At 41.9% G+C, this 23122-nt stretch overlaps 1 protein-coding gene across 1 annotated transcript; it reads left to right on the top strand.

Moving 5' to 3' along the window:
• The first annotated feature begins 216 nt into the window (after positions 1–216).
• On the top strand, positions 217–23023 carry LOC115760263. The gene is made up of 6 exons (XM_030701531.1): positions 217–405; positions 5685–5791; positions 7860–8033; positions 13712–13866; positions 13948–14227; positions 20782–23023. Exons 1-6 carry the CDS (start codon positions 226–228, stop codon positions 22346–22348), a joined length of 2463 nt encoding a protein of 820 aa, XP_030557391.1. The 5' UTR covers positions 217–225; the 3' UTR covers positions 22349–23023.
• Positions 23024–23122: the final 99 nt, after the last annotated feature.

Raw genomic sequence — 23122 nt, 5'->3', positions numbered from 1 at the left:
CCACAGTTGGCGTTTCTGATTTATGGTGCCGAGGCAATCAAATCTAATTTATAACTTCGCCTCGCTTAAATGATGACATATGTGTCCACGTAATTCCCGCGTATGCGTCGGCTGACAGCTTTATGGGCCAGGACTCGCATTCAATCCAATTCGCGCTGGCAATTTATGTGGCTCGCATAGTTTGCGGCGCCCGTCGTCCTTGCTTATCATTTGATGTGACTTCGTATGACATTATTGTTGCTGTTGTTGTTGTTGTTGCAGATTGTTGATGGCAATGCCAAAACAGACGTATCCAATCGCCGGGAGCCAGGCATGTTCTGTGGCGAGGCCGAGCAGCCCCAGACATTCATCAGCGAGACGAGTTATGTAAAGGTGCTCTTCCACACGGACAACTTTACAGATCAGGTGAGTTGGATCGCGACCTGCCATTTACGTGCTAAAATTTGAAATCAAATTCTTTCAACTTGGGGCTTAAGTTATTTCAATGATGTATAGTATGTCGGTAATATTATAAACTTATTTCCCGAACCTATTTTTTTACATTTTTATGAAGTCTTTACAATAATGAAAAATCTAAAAATACTAAAAAAAATATCTCATATATTCATAGATTCTCTATATATCAGAAAAAGACCTACCTACTTAGCTTGAACTTGAAGAGAGTCACCAACTCGAGAATAAGAAAAATCTTCAAGTGTAGGAATAATATTTAATAACCAATTTAAGAGAGTTCTTAAAAGCACAAAATACTTTAAATAGGCCCCTCCTTGCAACACGTTTTGGCATTAATATGTGGAGTTACTCAACACCTGGGCAACTGAAGCTCAGCTTCATCTATAACAAACTCAGGGAACTTCCAATTACTGTAAAAAGTATCTGTTCTCTCGCTTCTGACGACTCCAACTTGCAGACGCCAACGCACTTACACTAATAAACCACAGCTCCATGCTCTTTCACCCGGTCGGCATGTCACATGTGTCACGTAGACTCCTCGTCTCTATCCATGTCCTCGCAGACGTCCTATTTTCTGCTCGTGTATATTTATATTTATCACATAATTTAAAGAAAATATTACAGCAGCCAAGTTTTTGCTGTCGTCGTCTTCACTCGCTGCTTTAAAACAAGAGTGAACTGAATGATGGTGCCTGACCAAGACATACCCTGTACCCAGCCTTAGGCAATCGTAACGACTTATTCTTCTTCTTCTTTTGCCTCCACATTATGGGAGATGCATTCTAGAATAGTCATATAGTTAAAGTCTTATGCTATTCTTATCTTAACAATATGAATATTTATCTGTCCGACTGTTGACCTATTTCTTATAGTTCACATATTAATTTATTACGGTACAGGGTATTTTATAGGCGATCCAATATGAGTGCACCATTAAGGTGCTTTCGGTAACGTGATGATTCGGATTGAGGTTGTACGCCAAAAATGTCGTTCGATCGTCTTCATACTTATTTATAGAGGCCTACATTATAAAGTAATAAAAACGTGATTACTCGATATATTCGTGATAAAAGTCCACCTAAGGAACTCTTTTCTTGAATCCGAGATTTTCAAAACAACCCAAGCAAAATATAATTTTAGACGTGGATACAGCTTTATGAGAATTATGCCAAGGACGTGAATAGTTATGTCAACAATTCGGGTAATAAACGCTTGAATATAGGCTTAAACAACGCATAGTCTGTTCGCTTGTATGCATATATTGTTTAACTATTTGTGTACTTAGAAAATAACCGCTAATCAATAAACCGCAGCAATTAGGCCCAATCTGTTGGGGAGCACAAAGAGTGCAAATATTGACATACACTGGCACAAACAAATATTATTATTTGTATTTGTTAAAGACTAAGAAAAGATTTAAAACAGAGAGCAGGGTGTCTGCAAGTCAGTCAGTCAGACTGCTTATGTAATTGTAACGGGTTTTATTTTGTCATTTTTTCATCTCTCTTTTATCAGCCCCCTGCTTTGTTTTTGTTTGCTTGCTTTGGCTGTGACCCATGTTGCTCTATCTGCTTGGCTGCGTCTATGCAACTCACTTTGGCACTTGTTTTTTCATATGGTATATCGCTGCACACACACACACACACATACATATACACATGTATATTGTATATATATACTATATGCTTACACATATATATTTTTGCATGCATTATTCAGTCGAACCTCTGCGGGGGCGTGGACGTGGGCGTTCTCCCCTGGCTGTCGTCTGCGCGCTTTCTGTCTTCTGTCTCCCCGCGTCCCTCTGGCATCCCTCCAGCCAGTGGGCTGGCGACTCGTTGCCGCTTGCAGTTTTATATGGCAAAAGCTTTTCACAACTTGAATTCTATTTAGCTGCATGGATGCCGCCCACCCCCCATCTCCCCTCGCCGTAAGGAGGAGCCTTGTTGTTGTTGCGCTCTTTCTCTGATTTTTTGTCAGATGCGCTTCTGTGTGCTTGATGCGGCATTTGCATTTATAAAATGAAAGATAAGATCGTTATGTGACAGCAGGAGCTTAAATAGAATAAGAGATGTGCTATAATCTCGCGGAATTTCCGTTAGCATAAACGATCATATAATTAGATATTATATAGAATATAAAAAACGTGAAATATTACGTGCAAAAACGAACTTACTCTTGAGTTAACAATTTACCTACATTTTGAACTAGTTTATTTTGAAGTTAAGTTTTGCATGTTGGAAATATTATTGATTTAAATATGTTTTTTAATTCGGTTCGAAAATCTTGCCTTATGAGCTGGTTCCTTTCCAGTTGTATTCAATAAATATTTTTCGACAGCTCCATTGACCAATAGCTAGGCCAAAAAGTGTGAACTAGTTCATTTTTAACATGCACTTTTGCTGTTAAACTTATTATTGAGCTTTGACATTCGGTTTTAAAGCCTTATCTTATAAGCTAGTTCATTTAAATTCCTAGTAGCATCCAGCATCTGTGCTAAATATTTTAGACTAGTTCATTTTGAACTTTTACATTGCTGTTAGAAGTATTAATGGGCTTAATGTTATTTGAAAATAGGTTGTATGGGCTGACCCTATGAGCTGGTTCATTTAAAGTTTTTATAAATATGTTGGACATGAACTTTCTAAGATTTCCTAACTGCATATTCGATTTAGTCATTCAATAATTGGCCTAATCAGAAGAGATCTGCAGATCAGCAGCTTAATCCGACTTGAATGTGCTTCAGCAGTTGCCGATGGTAAGCTCTGTTATTGCATCGTTTTTGCCTGCACGGATTAACTTCATGCCGCAGCTTGCCACAAACACAACAAGCCACGCAGTACTTTATGGCACACAAAAAAAAAAAAACAAAAACTAATGCCATGAACGAGTGCTCCATGTAGGAGACAGACTCTCAGGTGCAGAGCCACGGCGGCTGCTGCTGCTGCAGCTCGCCCTCCAGAGTGTCTTATGCACACCTTAATGGAGTCATAAATATTTATGAAAACTCGCCCCGCACGCTGGCTGAAGTTGGCTGCTGGTAGACAGTTCAGGAGTTTCCTCGACGGCGAGTGGGCAGGGGGGAGTGGAGGGTTCGCTTTGTTTTTGCCACGGCAAGTTTTCCGACTTTTCTTAGTCGCCGCCTCAATTTTTGCCACTTATTTTGCGCGAGCGCGCTGGAAAATGCGTTGAACGCATGAAAAAATGCCAGCTTGGGTATCATCCTTTAAAATAAATAAAAATAATAGAGCGCTGGCATGTAATAACATTGCCACGTACACAATTTAATGAGCAGCCAGGAGCTGCGTTGCATGTTGCACAGAAAAAAACAAATAAATAAAACAAAACAATTTTGCATTAACATAAATGCGTGGCGAATAAATCAAAAATAATTTTCGCAAATTGCAACACAAGCGACATCCGCGACAGGAGAAACAAAGCCCAAAACACAAACGAAATCTGACTGATTTTTAATTTATTCGAGCACGAATTTGCCACGTTATCAAAGGGCGAGTTGGGCAACCGGGTCGGGATCATTGGGTCGGGTCGCAGCATTGTTGACAATCCGGCGCTGCCATGGCGATAATTCTAGCCACGCATCCGCAATCCGCATCCACATTCACAACTGCAGCTGCAACGGCGTTCAAAAATATTCAATGCATTTAAAGTCGCATAATGCGGCAAATATGAGCTGGGAATGGGCTCTGCCCGTTTGCCCCAGCGGGGCGTGGCCGTGCACGTAGCTCCTGCTGCTACCTCGGACTAGGACGCCTGCCTGTCCGTCCATCTGTCTGTCTGCCGCCCACCTGTCTCCCGTCCGACAGCCTGCCATTGTTCACATCGTTAAGTGGCGCTAACGTCATTGACGCCGGTAACGCATTTAATATTGACATGTGCATTACGCTCCGCACTGAGGTGAACCCGCTGGAAATCCGTCCCAGCGTTCCAAGTAGTGTCAGCTGGTGAATTCAGCGCTTGGTGATGGGCCACATATCTGGGGTATAGTTTCGGAATAAAGACGTTCTTTATGCTAGTAACAATGATTCATCAAAGAGTCAAAAACATGACTATATTATATTCATTTAAAGATGAATCAAGATTTATGTGTCTATACATATTTGACTTTTTATCGGTTTTGTAATAGCATACCTCACATTCTAAGCCGGCATAAAAGTCTTTAAACAAATATTAGTTTAGAAGAAGCTTAATGTTATTTATCGTAATAACTTAGCAAACATTAATATAGAGCGTTCTTGTTTGTAAATGAGTAAAATGTGAGATCAAGATGGTTCACTTAGATTTCAATTTTCACGGTCGCGAGCAAGGCCGGGCAATGCCCGCTAGTAGCAATATATTCAATACCACAGCCTAAACGGTTAGGTCACTTAGTCGGGGATTCGGAAAATTCGACCTCTGGGTTAGGAAAACGGGGGTAGATTCTGTATGAAAACCCTGAAAAACAATTCAATCATGCAACTTTACTGTATGGCTTACGTGTCTGAAAGCGTGTCGGACCCCTGTGAGTGAGGTCACTGGTTCAAAGCCAGTAGCCATTGTCAGTCTTCAAATGTTGTCATTAATTTGTCATTGGTCAAAAAAGAAAAAGTTAGAAAATATGTTAGACCTCAGCTAACGAGCTCTACCGATTTAGACTATGCGGTTTTATAGTCTGTGAATGATTAAAAATCAATTGCGTCCGATAGCATTAGAAGAAGGTTTAAAGAACTCTCTATTCGCAATAAATTAAAATTGGTGACTTAGCATGTGCTCTGCCCAGCTGTTCGACTGCGATTTCCAACTGGGTTTGCGCTTAGGCGGAACGCCTACGCCAGGTCATTAGTGCTGATGAGAACACAGCTAGACGAGGGCTAGAACGGGGACATACCAAAACGACAACCGGTAAAACGCATCGCGTTAAGCAAACAGCCGCATAGACAACGACAACGACAACGGCGAACACTTAAAAGCAAGGCTCGCATGTCACCTGAGCGGGACAACTCAGAGCACATCAAATAATGCTGCAGATGCCCGTGTGTGCCAACTTGCGTGGTGAAATGCTGGCAAGGGGGCGGTAAATCGACAAAATTCATCAGTGAGGCCTATGGCCACTAATGGCATGCAGCTTAGCAGCTGACTAGGGCAACAGTGCGTATACGTGATTTGCGTAGCAGCTAACAATACATGAATTTCAACTCACTTAGTGCCGTTTTTGTGTTCTATTCTCTTTGCAGACCTACTTCACATTCGATTCACGCGCCGAACAGCAAACCGAAGTCTATTTACGCTATGGCCAGCATCCGGAATTATATCCAAATCGACGTGGCGAAGTTGTGCAAGGGTGCGTATACGTAATCTACAAAAAGATTGACTAACCGAGAGTGAGAGAGAGAGAGAGAGAGAGTGCGCGAGGATGTACTGGCCGCTGTGCCCGAGCTTATCGATAATGTTTAGCGCCTTTGTGCCACTTTTATGGGCCATCCTGTGGGGCTTGGCTCAGGGGGGGCTGGAGGCGTGGCAACTGACAACTGACAGTTACTACTTTGTAGCCAGCGATGCGTTAATTTAATTTTATTATGTTGCACGCAACTTGAGTGGTTTTTGAGGGGACCCGGACGCACAGACGGTTGTCTCTTACAATTTCTGAAACTGCCCCACGAGGAGAACATTTCATAATCATATGCGAACGAGAGCGGCGGGCGGGGCCTGTAAGCGGGAGTGGAGCATGGCTGGCAATGCGGTAACAGAAGGTCGCATAAAATTGAATTACAATTTGCCAGCTAGAGAATGGAGCGGGAAGGACAGTTGGAGGAATGGGCGGAGCAGCGGCCGGAGCACTGCGGCAACATAAACTCGCGAAAAATGTTCGAGAGACACATTGAGACAGCAGGCGCTTCCATGGGCCAAAACGAGCATTCAGTTATCCCAAAAACTTTGCAGACATTAAATTTCATTTGATTTCCCCTCTCTTTTTACTAAGTCCTCTAACTTTTATCTTAATAAAATAAGTTGCAAGTTTTAAGCATTGCTCGGAATCGGTCTAAAGGTTGTGCAACTCAACTTGGGTTGGGTTGGGTTGGGTTGGGTTGGGTTGGGATCAGCGGCACTTTAGGACTTATACTAGCTTGTCTGTCACTTCTAGATGATGTCAAACTTTTACGATAGGCACATTTCTATTTAGGAATCGGGGCTGTTTACAGTTGACAAGACCATTTGGAATTACGCTTATACAGAAAATAGTTATATATTCCACAAATTTCATGAAAGCAATCCATATCAAACTGAACACTGTCGAATAGATTTCGTGTCTTTTATCTAATTTCATTTAAGGAATTCCAGTTGCTTTCAAAAAAGAAACTAGGGACGTACGAATATCTTGTGTCCTCTCAACCATATTTATTCAGTTTTAACTAGCCCCCCTTCTTCGTTTTTGGCATAAACTTTGCGCACAATCTCAATGCCGCATTTGAAGGTCTCATTTCATCGAAAACAGCCTTATTTCAAACTCAAGATTTCTGCAATTCCCGAGCCACGGACCCAGCGCCCACATGGCCAATATGATTTTTATGCTAATTTGGGGTCACGCGCATCGACATCGACACCGAGCGAGCCGAACCCAATCTGAACAAGTATGAATTATCTTACGCGAGAGTGCTCGTCCAGCAGATACCCTGTAGAAAAATCTAGAATGAACAAAATTAAGACATTTCGGGGTCGTAGCTTGACTTATCTTCTCCATTGCTCCTTCATTGCCATAGCTTCGGGGCATGACAAAATGAAATCAATCAAAGAACAATTTGTAGGCACTGTCTAGGGTATAAGGCCTGTATGGGATATGCCCGTTTTTGCCATTTTAATGGGCACAGGGTGTCGAAATCCATCGAAAGTCAAAGGAACCCAAATGAAAGGCAAATTTCGAAGAGCAGAAAAAATATAAATTTCGAGTGCAAATAAAATGGTAAATGGTAATCATATTTATGCAGCTTTATGCAGCCGTATGATTTGGCAAGCCCGGACAACCCTGACAACGCTGACAACCCTGGCAATGCGTTTGTTTGACTTGAACAAATTGAAAATTATACGCACGGCTCTCCTTACACTTTACAGTTGTTCTTGTAATTCGACAACAATTTTACAAGGTTTTCCCAAGGAGAAGCACAAGAATTTCCAAATCAGTGAGCACAATTTTCTGCTTTTGTTATTTCTATTCGCTGCCTGCGAGGCAATTCCAGCGATTAATTTGTTGGATTTGTGCCCAAGTGGAAAAGCTCTCGAGCATTTCGAGACGCAGGGCAGAGCTCGAGACTTCAGGCCCAAAATTGGCGACATTTATTGGCTGCGCGGGCAGAGACAAACTTCTTAAATATATATGAAACTAATTGCATTTAATTACAATTCTCTATCCACAGATCCTACTGCGAGCGCGAGTATCGGGATTGTCGCCTGCAGACCTGCTACGTGCAGTCCCCGGCATATCCGGGCCTCTATCCCCGGGCCCTCAACTGTCGCTATAAATTGCACACGCGACAGCCGTACATCAAATTATATCTGCAGAACGAACAGTTTGCGGTCGATGGCCAGAGGTAAGCTAACGAGAAGCTCAGATATGCCACAGACAGATAATCGCAAGGATCCGCACACACACACACACACAGACACATCTATACATATATGTCTGGAATATATGCAAATGCAAATTGCCGAGAGAAATTAGCGCCAAGTTAACACCCTGTAATTTGTCATTTTGGCACAACGACATCGACTGCCGTTCCAAATTTTAACCATTTTTCCTTCATTCCTTTTTTTTTATTTATTTTTTTTTTGTCATTGGCTAGCAGTCAGCATTACGTGTAGCCTGCTGTTGCAGTTGTTGTAATGCATTTGGCATGCTGACAATGACAATTTGACAGAGCGCTCTGCAAAAATTGGCACCGATTTCATGGAAAACGCTGGCGACATGTCACAGACCCAGTCGCAGTCCCAGTCCCAGTCCCAGTCCCAAGCCGAATCGCAATCCCCAGCCACGAACACCATCTTCTGCCATCTCTGCCACCTTGTCTGTCTGCATTCGAAATTGGCTAAGGGATTACGTTTTGAGTGATTTTTGGGGTGCGATGCAGCGCTCAAAACAGCCATTGCTGATTTTGTATTATTAATGCTGAAATAATGAAAATGTCGGATTGGTTGACTCGTTACTTACTTAATGCTCTATCAAGGCGAATGATGGAGCAGCGATGCGGACCTCAAATCGGTCGAGCAATAAAAATGCCGTGAAATCCGCGTGGATTTTCGCAACAGCAAAAACACGTTAAACTGCAGAATTTTTGCAGAAATTTTAAAGACCAAAATTTCATGCTAAATAAAAAATTTTTTTGGTAAATAATTCAATATATTTTCTTAAAGCTGTGTGTGTGTGTATGTATAAAATATAACCAGAAAAAAGTCGGGAAAAAACAAAGCAAAAGTCAAAGAATTTCAATTTTATTTTTATGTAATAGTTTCAAGGAATTCAATGTCCTTACCTATTGTTTTGCCATTCACAGCACCTTTTTAAATGACTTCGTAAAACTCGAAGCGCTAAAAGTAAAACATTAATTCGCTAAGCCCTTAGTTTCCTTGGGTATATACCAAAACGCAAGGGAATGCCTTAAAAAAAGCTTATTTGCTTACCCTTGTAAGGGGTATTATAACTTTTGCATAAGATGTGTAACGCATGGAAGGAGACATCGACCACCCTATATTTTATACATGCATTCTTGATCAGCATCAACAACCGATGTGTCAATATACATACATGTCATATATATAAATGATAAACAGTCGAAAAGTAAGATCTTGTAAAAAGAACTTAACTATGCTGCTCTACAATACCATATTGCTGTATAGGTAGAATTGGTCCAAGAAAACTCCCACATATTTGCAAAACGGTCTTAATTCAAAGATGATCCGAAGATATATAAAATTGTGGCAAACTTGTGTTGTTTTTGAAACTCAAGCATATTTGTTCTTCGTTTTAAGTTACAGTAGGGCAGACAGGTGGTCGGACAGGTGGTCTGACATAGAGATTGGCATATGTCAGAGATGCCTCGTTCCGCCACATAGATTTGCACATAACTAATATACCCGTTTGAGTCAGTTTTAATGGGCTGCTGTTTTGAGCTTTCATTTAATCGTTTCATGCCTTCGGATAAGCTTGCTTATGCAAAACAAGTATTCCATAGAACTGAAGTCTCCCCCGAGTATTAACAGCTCTGTGGGGACACATGCAAAATGCCAGCTGTGTTTTGGGCTTAAATCAGAACTTAAATATTTTATGTGGCTAAGGGTTGTGCAAAGCCCAGCCTGCCCTTCTGCCCGTCTGCCCAACTCACCTGCAGCCGACTGCTGGCAAATACAATTTACATTTGCCATTCACTGACCTTTCGCAAACGCTGCGGCCAGTCATTAAATATCCCGCCGCCGGTTTTTGCCTTATCATTGCGGGGGTACAGCTCCAAGTTGGATTCGAATGCCAACTTTAGCCCTGCTTCTCGGCGGAGGCACTTTGCAAATGGCCAGCAGAAGTGTCTAAGTATCTTAAAGCTGTTTGGAGTGCAAATGCCAGTCAGCATATTTCAGGCGAATGTCTTTCGCCCTGCAGGACTCGCACGTGCACATCAACTGGTTCCTCTTGCTCGAAATTAGATAAGCAACATTCAATTTATTTTTATAGATTCAATTTGAATATTTACCTTTTGAGCGCTGAAAAGTCCTGCCAGACACGAGGCATGTCAAAGTGCCAACTTTGACAGCGAAAAAGCGAGGAGCCGGAAACGCTCGCTTGTGTGGATCTGGCAGCTGGGATTGGGCTGCGGGCAGGTAGGAGGAGGACGGGAGGACGTGAGGACGAATGTTCCCTTTTGGACTAGTTGCAAATCCGCTTTAAGTGCGTATTAATTTGCAAGTCTAAGTTACTCCCGGTCGATAAAACGGTTCGGCAAACGGGTCAGCAGCTGGGGGGCGGGTGGGGAGCGGAAGGATTAGTCAAACAAAAACGCTGCCAACGAGCTAATCGCCGAGTGTGATGGGAGAGGCAAGTTAATCGAATGTTTTTCGAAAAGGGTTTCAATGCTGAAATTCCATTAATGATGTTTAGCTTGGGCTGTTTGTATTTGCCTAGATTGGGATTGGGGTGCGGGGAGATTGCTTGAAACATTTAGTCAAAGAACTTGGTAAACTAATCCAAAAGTTAAAGGCTGTGTTTGTTGCCAAGGGTATTAATTAGAGATTACAAAAAGACTGCTGACTGAGACAAGTTTTGATTACTGCAAGTTACGCAAACAGTGTACACATTCCATATATATACAACAGAATATTTACATATGGGAGAATAACTATGTAAGAGGCATACCTCGGAAAAGAATTCAACTCAAATAACTTTAATGTTTATAGTTAGAAAGCAGTTAAGGCGTTATGCGATCGACTAGAAAATCCCCTGTATGTAATCACGCTAATAGATACAGATATTAATCATAAAATAAATCTCACAAATTTTATGCTAAATAGTGTCCTTGTTTGTTGTCCTATCCTTAAAACATTTAAAGCATATAAGGATTTATATACACTAAGTCCCAAGGCTCTTGCTTGAGTATCCACAGAGTGAAACATTCTAGCCTGTGTAGGGAGCCTAATTTGGTGTAACTAGCTTTATAGTTTTTGAGATATGTTTAAATAATATATTCCTCTAGCTCATGAAGACTTGGCTAAAACGATTCAGCTCTCCGTGCTTATCAAGAATTTAAATAGTTTTGAGTTCGGCCAGGCCCGTCTTCTGCCTGTTGCATAAATATGCGCAAGAGCAATATGCCCCATTTGACCCACTTTGAGTGTGTACAGGGTATGAAAAGAAGAATCCCTTCTAAATAAATTCAATTGATTGTCATTCTATGCTATGATAAATAAGCCCACTTTTAATAACAAGAAATTGCAGACGTATAGCCACTTATTGTGTAGTCCGATGTTAAATAAGTTTTTCTCGTATATTTAGCAGCATTAGTGAGTGGCAAAACAACAACAATTTGTCATACAAGAACTTATCTATTGCATGCAGCAAAGTTTTATCGAAATACCTTGTCTAGAAGCAAACAGACGGTCAACGTTAACAAAACTGAAATTATACTCTGTACAATAAGGCAATCAAAAACGGTGTCCAGACCCGATTAGACAAGCCGTCTAAGTAACAGCACTTGGTTGATTATGCGCTCGGGGCGATAATATTTACAAACAATCACCATAATCCATCTAAGCATTACACAAAGCTCCATCAAATCCAGTTCATAAAACACTCCGAGTCCCAGTCCTGCGATGCCAGGCTCAATCTCGGGGCAACGTTGACCTGACCACTCACATTTATACACGTGTGTGTGCGATTGTGTGTGTGTGTGTGTGTGGCAATGTGTTGTGCCAAGTCAGCGGCAACTTTGCCGTTGCCTCCTTTATGAATCAGTTCAGTTTATTTCGATGCCGAGGCTCGTTTGGCTGCCAGTTTTCCAAAACATTTTTCTAATTTCTGCGTAGCAAACACCAAACACATTTTGCCAGCGCAGCATTTTCTCGGCAAAGCCCGACACAAACTTACAAACACACACAACAAACTTTAGTTGAACTTTATTTCTTTTATTTTTTTTTTTGGGGCATAGTCGAGGCGAAATAAATGCAAAAGTCATCGAGAAAAAAGTTTTTTAATATGCCGAAATTATTACCAGTCAGTTATTTTTGATATGTCTGTTGGCCGAAACTTTCGCCAGCCCCCAAGTTGGCTGCTGGCTGGAAAAAAATAAAATAAAAAAAAAGGAAAAATAATCAACTTTTTTGCCCTACGCATTTATTATCAATAAGTTAGATTAGGTTCCCTGAAAGCTAGACAGCATAAAGACGAATCGGAAACTTGCTGACAAAGTGATTAAATTGAGTGAAACGATAGCGCACCGAACAACTGCCTGGCTAATAGATACAGATACGACGAATAGATCTAAAGTTTTTGCAAAAAGTTTCCCTTTAACTTTTCGGCCAGCAGTCAAAGGCTCAATAAAATGTCAATTAAATTGGCATTTTTGTTGCAATTTCGAGTCACACGGTCCGCTTCCATTTCTCGGCCCGCATTTGATTAAAGTCCAGAGCGTAATTGCCAAAGTTAGCTTTCAATTAGAAAGTTCACACAAACACACACCTGCACAAACGTACATACCCACACACCCACATGCACACGCACATTCAGCTGAAAGGCATTTCGTTTGCCTTTTGAATCGGCATGAAATTCTCCGCCTTCTGGCAAATTGTATTTCCAACAAATGGCTGGAAAGGGAATATCCGGGTTTCAGACCTCGTCAATGGCCAAACCTGAGCGAATCGCTGCACAAAGGTCACTTTGGCAGAGCTCTACCTGAGCAAGAAGATAGCGCAAAAAAAAAAAAACAAACAGTGGTCCGGAACTTAAAGTTAGCTTCAAAACAGACGCTTTGAATGTTTTACGCTCGTGTTTTTTATGTGCGCTGCCAAACTGCAAATGAATGTCATAGACAGAGGCGTAGTTAATGGGGGTAAAGGGGTTGTTTGACCCATTAAAATGTTTGACCTGAACAGCCGTGTGTGTGAATCGGAAACTAAGTGAATTAACACTCAGCAAGATCAAGCAGGATCTTAACTAACATAAGCCACGTCCCTGTCTTACATGCACATTTTCCGCCAACTTTTCCATGCCTTTCACGCAAATCTGTCTTTCATTGAGTTTCAGGCTGTGCTTTTTTCAGTCCTCTTTTTATACTCGCTCACAAAGTGAAGAGGGTATATTGGTCCGTCTTCCCATTCCTCCGTCCGTTTGAACTTAATTTTTTTTGGCAATCGCGGGGTGGCAAACCTAAATTTTAGAGTTAGAATAACTTAAATTTGAATGTAGACTGTTAACGAGCTCCTGCAAAAATTGATCCTACATTGATTCTTTTTGTACACTGCGAGTTTTTACAAAATGCTGACTTGTTTTTATTTGTACATCACTTCTCCGCACTTGGAATTTAGCGAGGTGCATCCATTAATTGCTGGGTCTCATTAAGTTGACGTCTGTGTCAAGGGACAAATTAAATTTGGCCTTCTGCGCATCCATCAAAGAATCAAAGGCTTATACTCTTGGTGTTTGGGGAAAACTCTTTAAATGAATAGTGCAAACACTTCATCATCGGACACATTAATCAGTTTTGGTTTTATTCGACTCGCGGTCTCTTCACAGATGCGAGAACGTGATGACCTGCCCCATCAGGCCCATAGGGTCCGGTAACGAGCATTGCCCCTACGATTGGTTAGCCGTTTATGACGGACGCGACGAGCATTCGCCGCTGATAGGCAAATTTTGCGGTCTGGGCAAGTTCCCATTCAGCATTATTGGTAAGTACAAAGGCAACGCCGATGGCGATTGCCCGATAGCCAGAGTCCACTTTTCAACCGTGTCCCCGTTCCCATCCACAGGCACTTCACAATACATGTACGTGGAGTTTGTAACATCACCGGCGGGTCCGCTGCTCAATACCGGCTTTCATTTCAATGTTGGCAACTGGCCAGGCCATGTGGAGACTGCGGGAATAAAGCACGGCGTCTGCGACTGGCTGCTCAGCTCCGATTCGCTGAAGGACAGCAGTGCCAGCGAGGGCATATTCCTCAGCATCGCACACTGGTATCCACCGAACACCTCTTGCAGCTATCACATCAAAGGACATCCCGGCGAAATTGTGCGACTGTATTTCCCGAGGTAAGAATGCAAATATGAATATCTTTTCTTTCGCTAAAATATATTACTGTAATATGATCATAGAGTGCAGTAGACATAGAAGCATATTTTTTTGATTTGTTTGCATACATAAAACTAAAAATTTAAAGAACGTGTTATTTTCCATATTTCCATTATAGGTTTTTTAGAAAGTACATAAATTATTGTATATTTTTATGTATAGAAAACTGTTTTTCCCGATCGACAGTCAACCTAAGTCACCAATACATATAAAAAGAAAATTTTAATGCTAAAAGCCTACCATCCTCCGAGCACATTTATTAAATCAACCGCCCTTTTAGGCAAGTGAATTTCAACATTGTCCAAGTGCCATATTATTGTATTGTCCAACACTGTTTACGCCCTTTGTCGGACTGTCTGTTCGCTTTGTTTAGTTCTCCACATGCCCCAACGAGCTTTAGTTTATTGTAAATACCACGAGAAGGGGCGTTGTCCGAGAGGCTCCCGTTTAAAATCCATAGCCGTCGACGACATTTCACTTAAAGTGCAAAGTTTTGCGGCTATGTGGGCGCCTGTTGGCGGCTTTTGGGGCATGCCCCATCCGCAATCCTTGTCCCAGTCCAGCCTCAATTCATTTTGGCGCTGCGTTCTATGCTGTAAGCGTATTTTAATGAAATTTGCCGCAAAGATTTATGTGACATTTTAATTTAACGTGTCGAGTTGAAGTTGTTCTTTATATTTTTTACTTTGTGCAGCGCCCCCGTCGCTCCCCAACCCCCCTCTCTGCCTTTCTTATCCTTGTCGTCGTCGCCGGGCCGTTGTTTGTGTCTGAATCCGTTCTCTGAACTTTTGTCCAAGTGTCGCATTCGGTCGTGCATTTTGAGTTTGCATTTACTGCAAGTCCGCACCACCCCTCCCCTCTGAATGCAAGGCGCCTATGCATTGGGTAGGGAAATATTTTATTGTGCTGCGGTTTTGCGGGTTTCATTTCGGCCCTGCTCCTCCGTGTAGGATCGGTCGGCGGTCGCCAAGAAGATGGCAAAGTTTTCCAGCTCTGACATTTTGAGGACACTGATGGTTCGGTTCCTTTAATTGGATGCCATCGAAGGGTGTACCACGAAGTGCTCGGAAGTAAACAACATTTAAATTGGGAAAGGGTAATCGTCTCGGGATATCTGAAAACTTATCGAATTCTCATTTCGTAAAGCGTTGCCATTTTAGGGACTTAATTGGAATAGGTTGTTGACCTTATCGAAACCAGATATCTTAAGATATATTTTGCAGATGATTTAATAGTAGTTAAAATGTGTTGAATGCATTGAGGACGACATTGCCCAACTATATGGTATCAATAGTTGGGCTTATATAGTTTAAACCTATCTTCTAGTTTGTCTCTGGTCAATAGGCAATAGTATTCTTTTTTGAAAAACAACAGTTATTATTATGCTTTCAACATTTTGCCAAAAATACTCTACAAGAAGGATATACCACTCGAACATTGATTTAATTTGCGTTTGCAAAAGACTCATAATACGAGCTAGAATTTAAATATGTACGAACCACATTTGGTGTTTGTTCATAAGTACTTTAAATATTTTGCAATTACTTGTTTCGTTTAAGTCTTGTTTCTAGTCTTGTAAATCCGGGAATGCTATTTGTCGTGATCTGCCGCAGCATAAAGTATTGCCTCAACATTGTCCCCAAGTTGTCAGAGTAACGGCAACGATTTCTGCACATTTGACCATGTTGCAACCTTATAATTTATGCAGAAAATGTTGCAAAACATTGCCAAGTTTTTGGCTAAAAACTGCAAAGAAAACTATGTGCATGGCTAACATCAGACAGAAACACAAATACGCACACATACACAGATAAAACACCCGCTCTTGCAGTTGTGCACATGGATGAGAATAGAGGAGTAAAATATCAAACAAGTTTTTGCCAAAAGATAAATATTTATGTCCACCTACAAAACGAGTAGAACTAAACCCAAAACCCAGCCAAACGGAGAACTTGTGCGCACGTTTACACCGATTGCCATTAAGAGTTCAGAAGTGGGCAACATGATTGCGTGATTACAGTGCACAAAGCGCAACACTGGCGACTGCGTCGAGCTGAGAGACACGAGAGAGAGAGAGAGAGAGAGAGACAAGCATTTGTATGTGTGTCTGTGTATCTTTACTGTTTGCTTGTATGGATGCCACATGTGATAGAAATGTACCAACTAAACTTTTGTAATGGTACAGTTTACCTATTTCTTTACAGAAGGTAGTCTTTTTCTCGGTGTTTCAATAACATTTATTGCAAATATTTGCTTTGATTTTTAATTACAAATATGTATATTTTTATATAAGTAACATTTATCAAATACATATTTCCCATTGAAGTTCAGTTAAAAATATGAGATTTGCAAACTATATCAAATAATCAATTTCTTTTAATATTGAACTATTTCCAAAAAGGTTCCATGAAAGTTTTTCAAATATTCTTTTGCGCAAATTTTTAAAATAATTCTTTAACTGACATTAAAATAAATCCTGTTGCCCGTAAGCAAGCTTTATTTTTGTACCTTTAATGGTACTTTTTCATCGAATTCTTGGTACACTTTATTTTGAGCAAGTGGCAGCCGTGCTCGGTGTGTGTGCTTGCAAGCACCGTTAGTTATCAGCTAGCTTCGCAGTCGCTCCAAAAGTTCAAAGTAGACAAAAACAAAAAATAGCAATAGAGAATTGCGTGAGCTGTGCAGAATTTCGTACTTGCCCGTTAAGTTTTTGTCTTTGGTAGTCTTTGCTGTTTTTGTTGTTGTTGCTCGCTGCCAACTTCACTCAAGTTGTTGCAACGCCCATGACAACAATTGCACGCCCACACAGCCCGCGCCTCCCCCCCACTCCACAAACACGCCGAGCCACAGCACGCCCCGCTTGACAGTTCATCCCATTCTCTGTTTGCCTTTACCTACACTTGTTGTTGCTAGCAACTCCACCTCGCAATGCCAGTGTTGCCAACTGCCGCTCCAAAAGATTAACTGACTTCAATATAGCTAAATTAAATTGACAAAATGGCCAAACGAATAAGGGTACAAAAAGCAGGTAATTGCAATAGTTAACATGGCTAATTTGTGTTTTTTGTGAACAAGAGCGTCTTTTTAGCCAAATCATTTTATATTTACCTTAGTACACGCAGTAGCTACAATATGTTCTTGTAGGATCAGTTACATATATTCTACATCAATCAAAAATAATAAAACAACATTAAATATGAGATAAAATACAACCCGTAGAGTAGATCCGATCGTATACCAGAAATAGTTAAACCAGTTTAAAAACATTCAGAATTTCAGTCACCTGCAACTTGCATCAGAAAACAGCTAAACTTAGCTAGAAAATAGCTAAATTGGCAGCGCTGCTCGCAACCCTTGAGAGCTTCAGTTACAGAACCAGATTCTGCTTGGCTGCGTTAACTGTTGCTGCTGCTGCTGCCTGATGTCTGGAGTCTAGACACTGTCGACATTGTTCCCAACAAACTTGCTCATTTAAGTAACATGTCATGCCTGCACCTTTTCTGCTACACGAAGTATCTTCTGATTTTTTTGTTCCTTCCGAAAGTTGTGGGTTTTGATAGTAGTTGCCCCTGTTGGTGGCCAGCTGTTGTTATTTCCTGTAAGTGTACTTTTAGATTAGTTATACTGAATGCGAAGTTGGCCAAATAGCGATTGTTATCTGAGAGTGTGAATTTTCTTGAACAGGACGACAAGCTTAGCTCTGTTTCTAAACTCTTCAATCTCTGTTTCTACACTCTACAATTCTCATATGTTGCAGATTCCGCAACTTGGTGGAAACTTCAAACTCATTTCTAAAGATCTGTCAAAAAGGCACAAAGGAACTTAAGAAATACGTAAATGTTTTGTAAACCTTCCGATCGTCTTCAATCTCATAATAATTTAAGTTTCGCAACTTAACTCGATGGAGTTTTAACACATTTTTAAATACATATGTAAAATACATCAATGTAAAAACAGATAAGAGAGTTTCAGCCTTAGTATTATTATTTTTTATGAAGATCTTAAATCTTTCATTTCAGTTCTGTTTTTTCTCTAAAACTCAGCAACTTTTTTAATAATTTTATTAATTAGGGTATCCCCTAGTCGACTCCCGGTTATAGCACTTTGACTTGTTCAAATTAAAAAAGTCAATTTATAATTGACACCGATTCAAATGCTTCAAATTCAAGTCTAACGCTGTGTTTCCATATGGCTCGCATGCATCGAATAAATCTCCTCGAAAGAGAAGCTGCAATCGCGGATACAAATTTACAGGGCCTGCGCCCTGAGCAGGACTCGACGCGCGACAGGACGCGACACGTCACGACACCAATTGACTGCCATATGCACATAACTAAGCAGTTGCTCCCCAAACAGTTGACAACCGACCCAGGCGGGGGCGGGCGGGCGGTAGGACTGGGCGGTCAGAACGTCGGACTGCTGCTGCCGCATTGCATTTTTTATGGGCGGGGCGTACTACGTTTTTTTGTCGTTTTGTTTTTTGGTCGTACTGCTGAATAAACTCCCTACTGAGTCAGCATAACTAGAACTAGGCTGCTAACGGATTATGAGGACATGCCGCAGGGCGTCAGGCTTACTTTTCGATGTCGCGTACGTGAATAACAGCACGGGCACGTTTAGAGCAGGGGGCTGAGGGGAGTACAGGCAGGCCGGGCAGGGACAGCGACTGTTGCAGCGTCACTGAAAAGGGGAAGGGGGTAATACGGTGGAAAAATAGTAACTCTGCTCTATTATGAATAGAAGTAGCAGAGCAAAAGGAACGAACAAAAAAAGAAAACCTTAATGTGGCAAATAAAAAACGATACGAAACGAAAATGAAATTGTGTACGGGGCGGGGCGCATGTCCCGGACCCGGCCCGCCGCTGATGATGGTGATTTGTTTTTTTCTCGCTTTTGACATTTGCCAACTTTGTGCGGGTTAATAAAATGTTGTATTATGTCATATTTTCTGGCCAGCGCAAATGTAATTGTACAAAATCTGCTTAGCGGGATGGATGGCTCTGGCGTTGGTTACGTAAACTATTTTTGTGCTCCGGATCCTAGGTGGATTGGACGGCTGCCAACAGATAATTGGAAAAGTTTTCGCGGTGGCCATAACTGTAGCTAAGGCTAGACACAAAAAGCGCAACGCATCGGATGCTAACTGCAAATATGTTCCTGGTCGAGAGTCCTGGTTTTGAAAAACTCTATGGCCCGGTCCGATAATTATTTATGCGATTCTAGCGCGTATTTCCTGACTTTTCTCTGATCAAGCTTATTCTTTAAATTCAGAAATTACTTTTCCATTTATTTCTCAACCAGAATAAACAAATTAATTTAAGAACAAGAGTGTCAATATTTTCCAAATATTTATCTGACTTCCTGGTGTATCTTGGGCATTGATAGCCCTTCAGTCAGTCAGTTTGTAAATCCGTCGGGACAAATAACTTTGTTATATACACTTCTTGGTATTTCCAGATCGTACCCTATTCATGTTTCTTATTATAAACATAGACGTCCACTATGAACTTGAACCATCTTGAACTCCATGTTGTACATAAATATTTAAAATGAGTTTGAAGTCCATTGAAACCAAAAGTCAACGTTAGTTCTGACCCGTAAAAATTGTTGTAACAAGATGTTTTAAAATTAATTGAAAGGCGTTGGCAGAAAAATAGCTAAAAGCTGTGTATTCGCGTTCACATTGGGTAACTACAGTTAAGACATTTGCTACCCAGCTCCTGCCAATCAACAATCAGCCAGTTATTCAGGACACACAGTTGTATAGACAGAGACTTCTTGTCAAAATATGGTTCGGTCAGGTTGAGCCTCGGCTATTTGTTAGCCAAGTATTTCAATTGAAATTTTGCCTTAAAACAAGTTCGGTTGAAAACCAATTTGCAACATTGAAAATTTGCTGGAAAATATTCAAAATTGTTAAGCTGCACAAGTTAGCTAATGCTGCCAAGAAGACCAAGGAGAGCCAAAATATATTTGAGAATGTTATAAAGCACATTTAGAATTTAACTTGGTTTATTTTTTGTGGTTTTCGGACGAGTGTGTGGATGGTCGTTGATTGTTGACGACTTCAATCATTTCATAAGTCTATTTATTATTTCTGAGCAGCATTTCGCATATTCTTCAATAATTTGTGAGTTTCTACGTGCCAGCCGAAAATACCTGAGCAAAGCAATTTGCATTTATTTTTGCCAAACTGCAGTGCAACGAAATGCAGCTCACATAGCGGCCAAATCTGAGGCGGCTACGTGTGGCAGTAAAAAGTGAGATTTTACCTGTTACCAGTCGGAATTTATATTAAACTGTAGAAGGACGCGGCACGTGAAGCAGCGCGTGGGGCGGCTGGCTGATGCGAATATGTCGAAAATGTTGCCCAGAATTTCGGTGCTGCGTTGGCAAAGAGCCAAAGGCCTTTGGTCTGGGGCTGCAGATGTTTGCGGTGCTTACTTTATGAGTCGGCCGACAAATATTCCCTTCACTGCACTCTAACGCGTTCTTCCTGCTCTTTTCGTTCCAGTTTTCGCATCAATCGCATTGAATCGCCCATATTGAAGTACGAGGGAGACTGCGGCGAGTCGCTGACAATATACGATTCGGATCATGCGGACCCCGCGCGCATAATCAAAACATTCTGCGACACCTTCTCACGTCCCATGGAGAAGGTGGACTTTGTGAGCACCAGCCCCTCGCTGTACGTCCAGTTCGACTCCAAGACGGGCAGTTATAGCGGCAGCTCGCTCTATTACTGGGCGCACTATGACTTCTTCAATAACACACGCTTCGGTGATCCGGTGCCCAACACGCTCTGCGACGAGATAATGTACGCATGGAAGCATTCCGGAGGACGCCTGCGCTCCCCGCTCAACTCACTCATTTTCAAGCGAACCGGCGGCAGCGATGTGCGCTGCCAATACAAGTTTGTGACGGATCGCCGGCTCTATGCCAGGGCAATTATCGAAGTGAACTCGGTGTCCTTCAAGGAGCTGCCTTACAACAGCAACGCCTGCACGCGCTGTCACGAGGAGCGAGTGGACAAGCTGGTTATCTGGGAGGAGCGCGACAAGTTCCAAAACAACTTGGCCTGCTTCTGCGACAACATACCGAGGGCGGTGCGTGTTATATCCTCAGCGGATCAAATGAATCTAGAGATGATTGTGCAGGGTCAGCATGCGATTACCTCGTACTTTAAGAATCCCAATCCATTGTTCGAAGCGACATATGAGTTTGCGCATGGTCCGCTTTGTGGACCCATCACCTTGGGCCCCTCACCTGATGGCGAACTCGTCTTTCCCTACAAGAAGGCACTGGCCATGGTGGCCGGGCCTATGGCACCACCGGAGCACCATTATCGCCGGGAGAAGTGCATCTGGGAACTGAAGGTGGCTGCTCAGCGGGATTTGTGGCTTAATCTGGAAAAGGCTCGGTTTGCTGAGCGCAGTTGTGAAAGCGCCAAAATTGAGGTTTATTTGGCCGGACGCCTGGAGCCGCGTTTCGTGGTTTGCCCAGAGAACATTTCGCTGGCCAGAGATCTGCCCATACTGACCACAGCTGAGCTCGGCGCCACAGGCGCAGATCAGGAGCCACTGCCGGTGCTCATTCAATACACGGGCGACGGCCAGCCAGGCAAGAACATCTTCCGACTGGTCTGGACCGAGCTGTTCCACTTGCCCCGCAATCCCGACGGTAGTCTGGCCGCGTCTCTGTTGCAGGACGGCGGCTGTGACTTCCGCTGTCCTGGCGACACCCAGGTCTGTATTCCACGACATCTGCTCTGCAACGGCATCGCCAACTGTCCCAATGTGACGCACACCTCGACGCTGGCCCAACTAACGCGGCACATTGAGTGGAATCTGGAACAGCTCGGCCTGCTACACCACGCCGGCGAGTATCGCCAGCTCGTCCTCCACGACGAGTCCCCAGAGATTTGCCTGCGACGCGATCTCAGCGAGCTGCCCTATGGCAAGCTCGCACTCATCACGCTCGGCATCTGTGCGGTATTTGCTCTGCTGATTGCCATCTTGCGACGCATGTGCCGCGGGGCGCCGAAGCAGCCGGGACTACAACACCTGCAGGAGGATTACTAAGGCGCACTTCTCTGCAAGCTTTGGCTGAGTTTTCTGCAGAGTGCGGTCGAAATTTGTATCAAAGGTCTATTCAAGGACTTGGTATACATTTGAAACTGGGAGTTAAAGATGGATTTTCATTTCAGAGAATATTAAATAACTTATAATACTGAACCTGAACGCATTTAATTTTGCATTCCTATCAAACTGCGCTGAAGATTCAGATATTCGTTTGATACTTGTCGGCATGATGTTTGCTCACACTGCCATTCATCAGTATTCGCCTCCCTGAGTTCTTTGCACTATTCTCTCAGTTTGATTTCACTTAATTCCTCTATGAATAAACGCAATGATTAATAGCGAACACTTATGTGTATATGTAAGTAGTTTTACAAGCTGAAATCCATAAATTCTACCGTGAACTTTACGTGACAGCTATTGAATATTAATTGAATAATTATATACGATAAAAGCTCAAAACATATAAATGTTTTAAAAACACACACACACATGACACAAACCAAAAAATGATTAACTGCCCTGATTAAATTAATTAAGCGTAAAATTGTCACGTGATAATTGTTAAAAAAAAAAAAATAAAAATAAAGAGAGAATAGTTTAACGAGAAGCTAGAAATTAATTAAGGTAGACAAGTAACACGACAAAGAAAAAGCAAAAAAAAAAGAAAATGCAAAAACAAAGAAATACCAGATAAAAGAAAATTCATATAAAAAATTGTTGGTGGTTTTATTAGTTAATATACATACATGTGTATCAATAAAATACAATTTATTA

The sequence above is a fragment of the Drosophila novamexicana genome, unplaced genomic scaffold (assembly GCF_003285875.2).
Source record: "Drosophila novamexicana strain 15010-1031.04,08,12 unplaced genomic scaffold, DnovRS2.1 tig00000008-arrow-pilon, whole genome shotgun sequence".
In the NCBI taxonomy this organism is placed as follows: domain Eukaryota; kingdom Metazoa; phylum Arthropoda; class Insecta; order Diptera; family Drosophilidae; genus Drosophila; species Drosophila novamexicana.
Note: the sequence above shows the minus strand (reverse complement) of the source record. Positions and strands in the feature narration are given on the sequence as shown.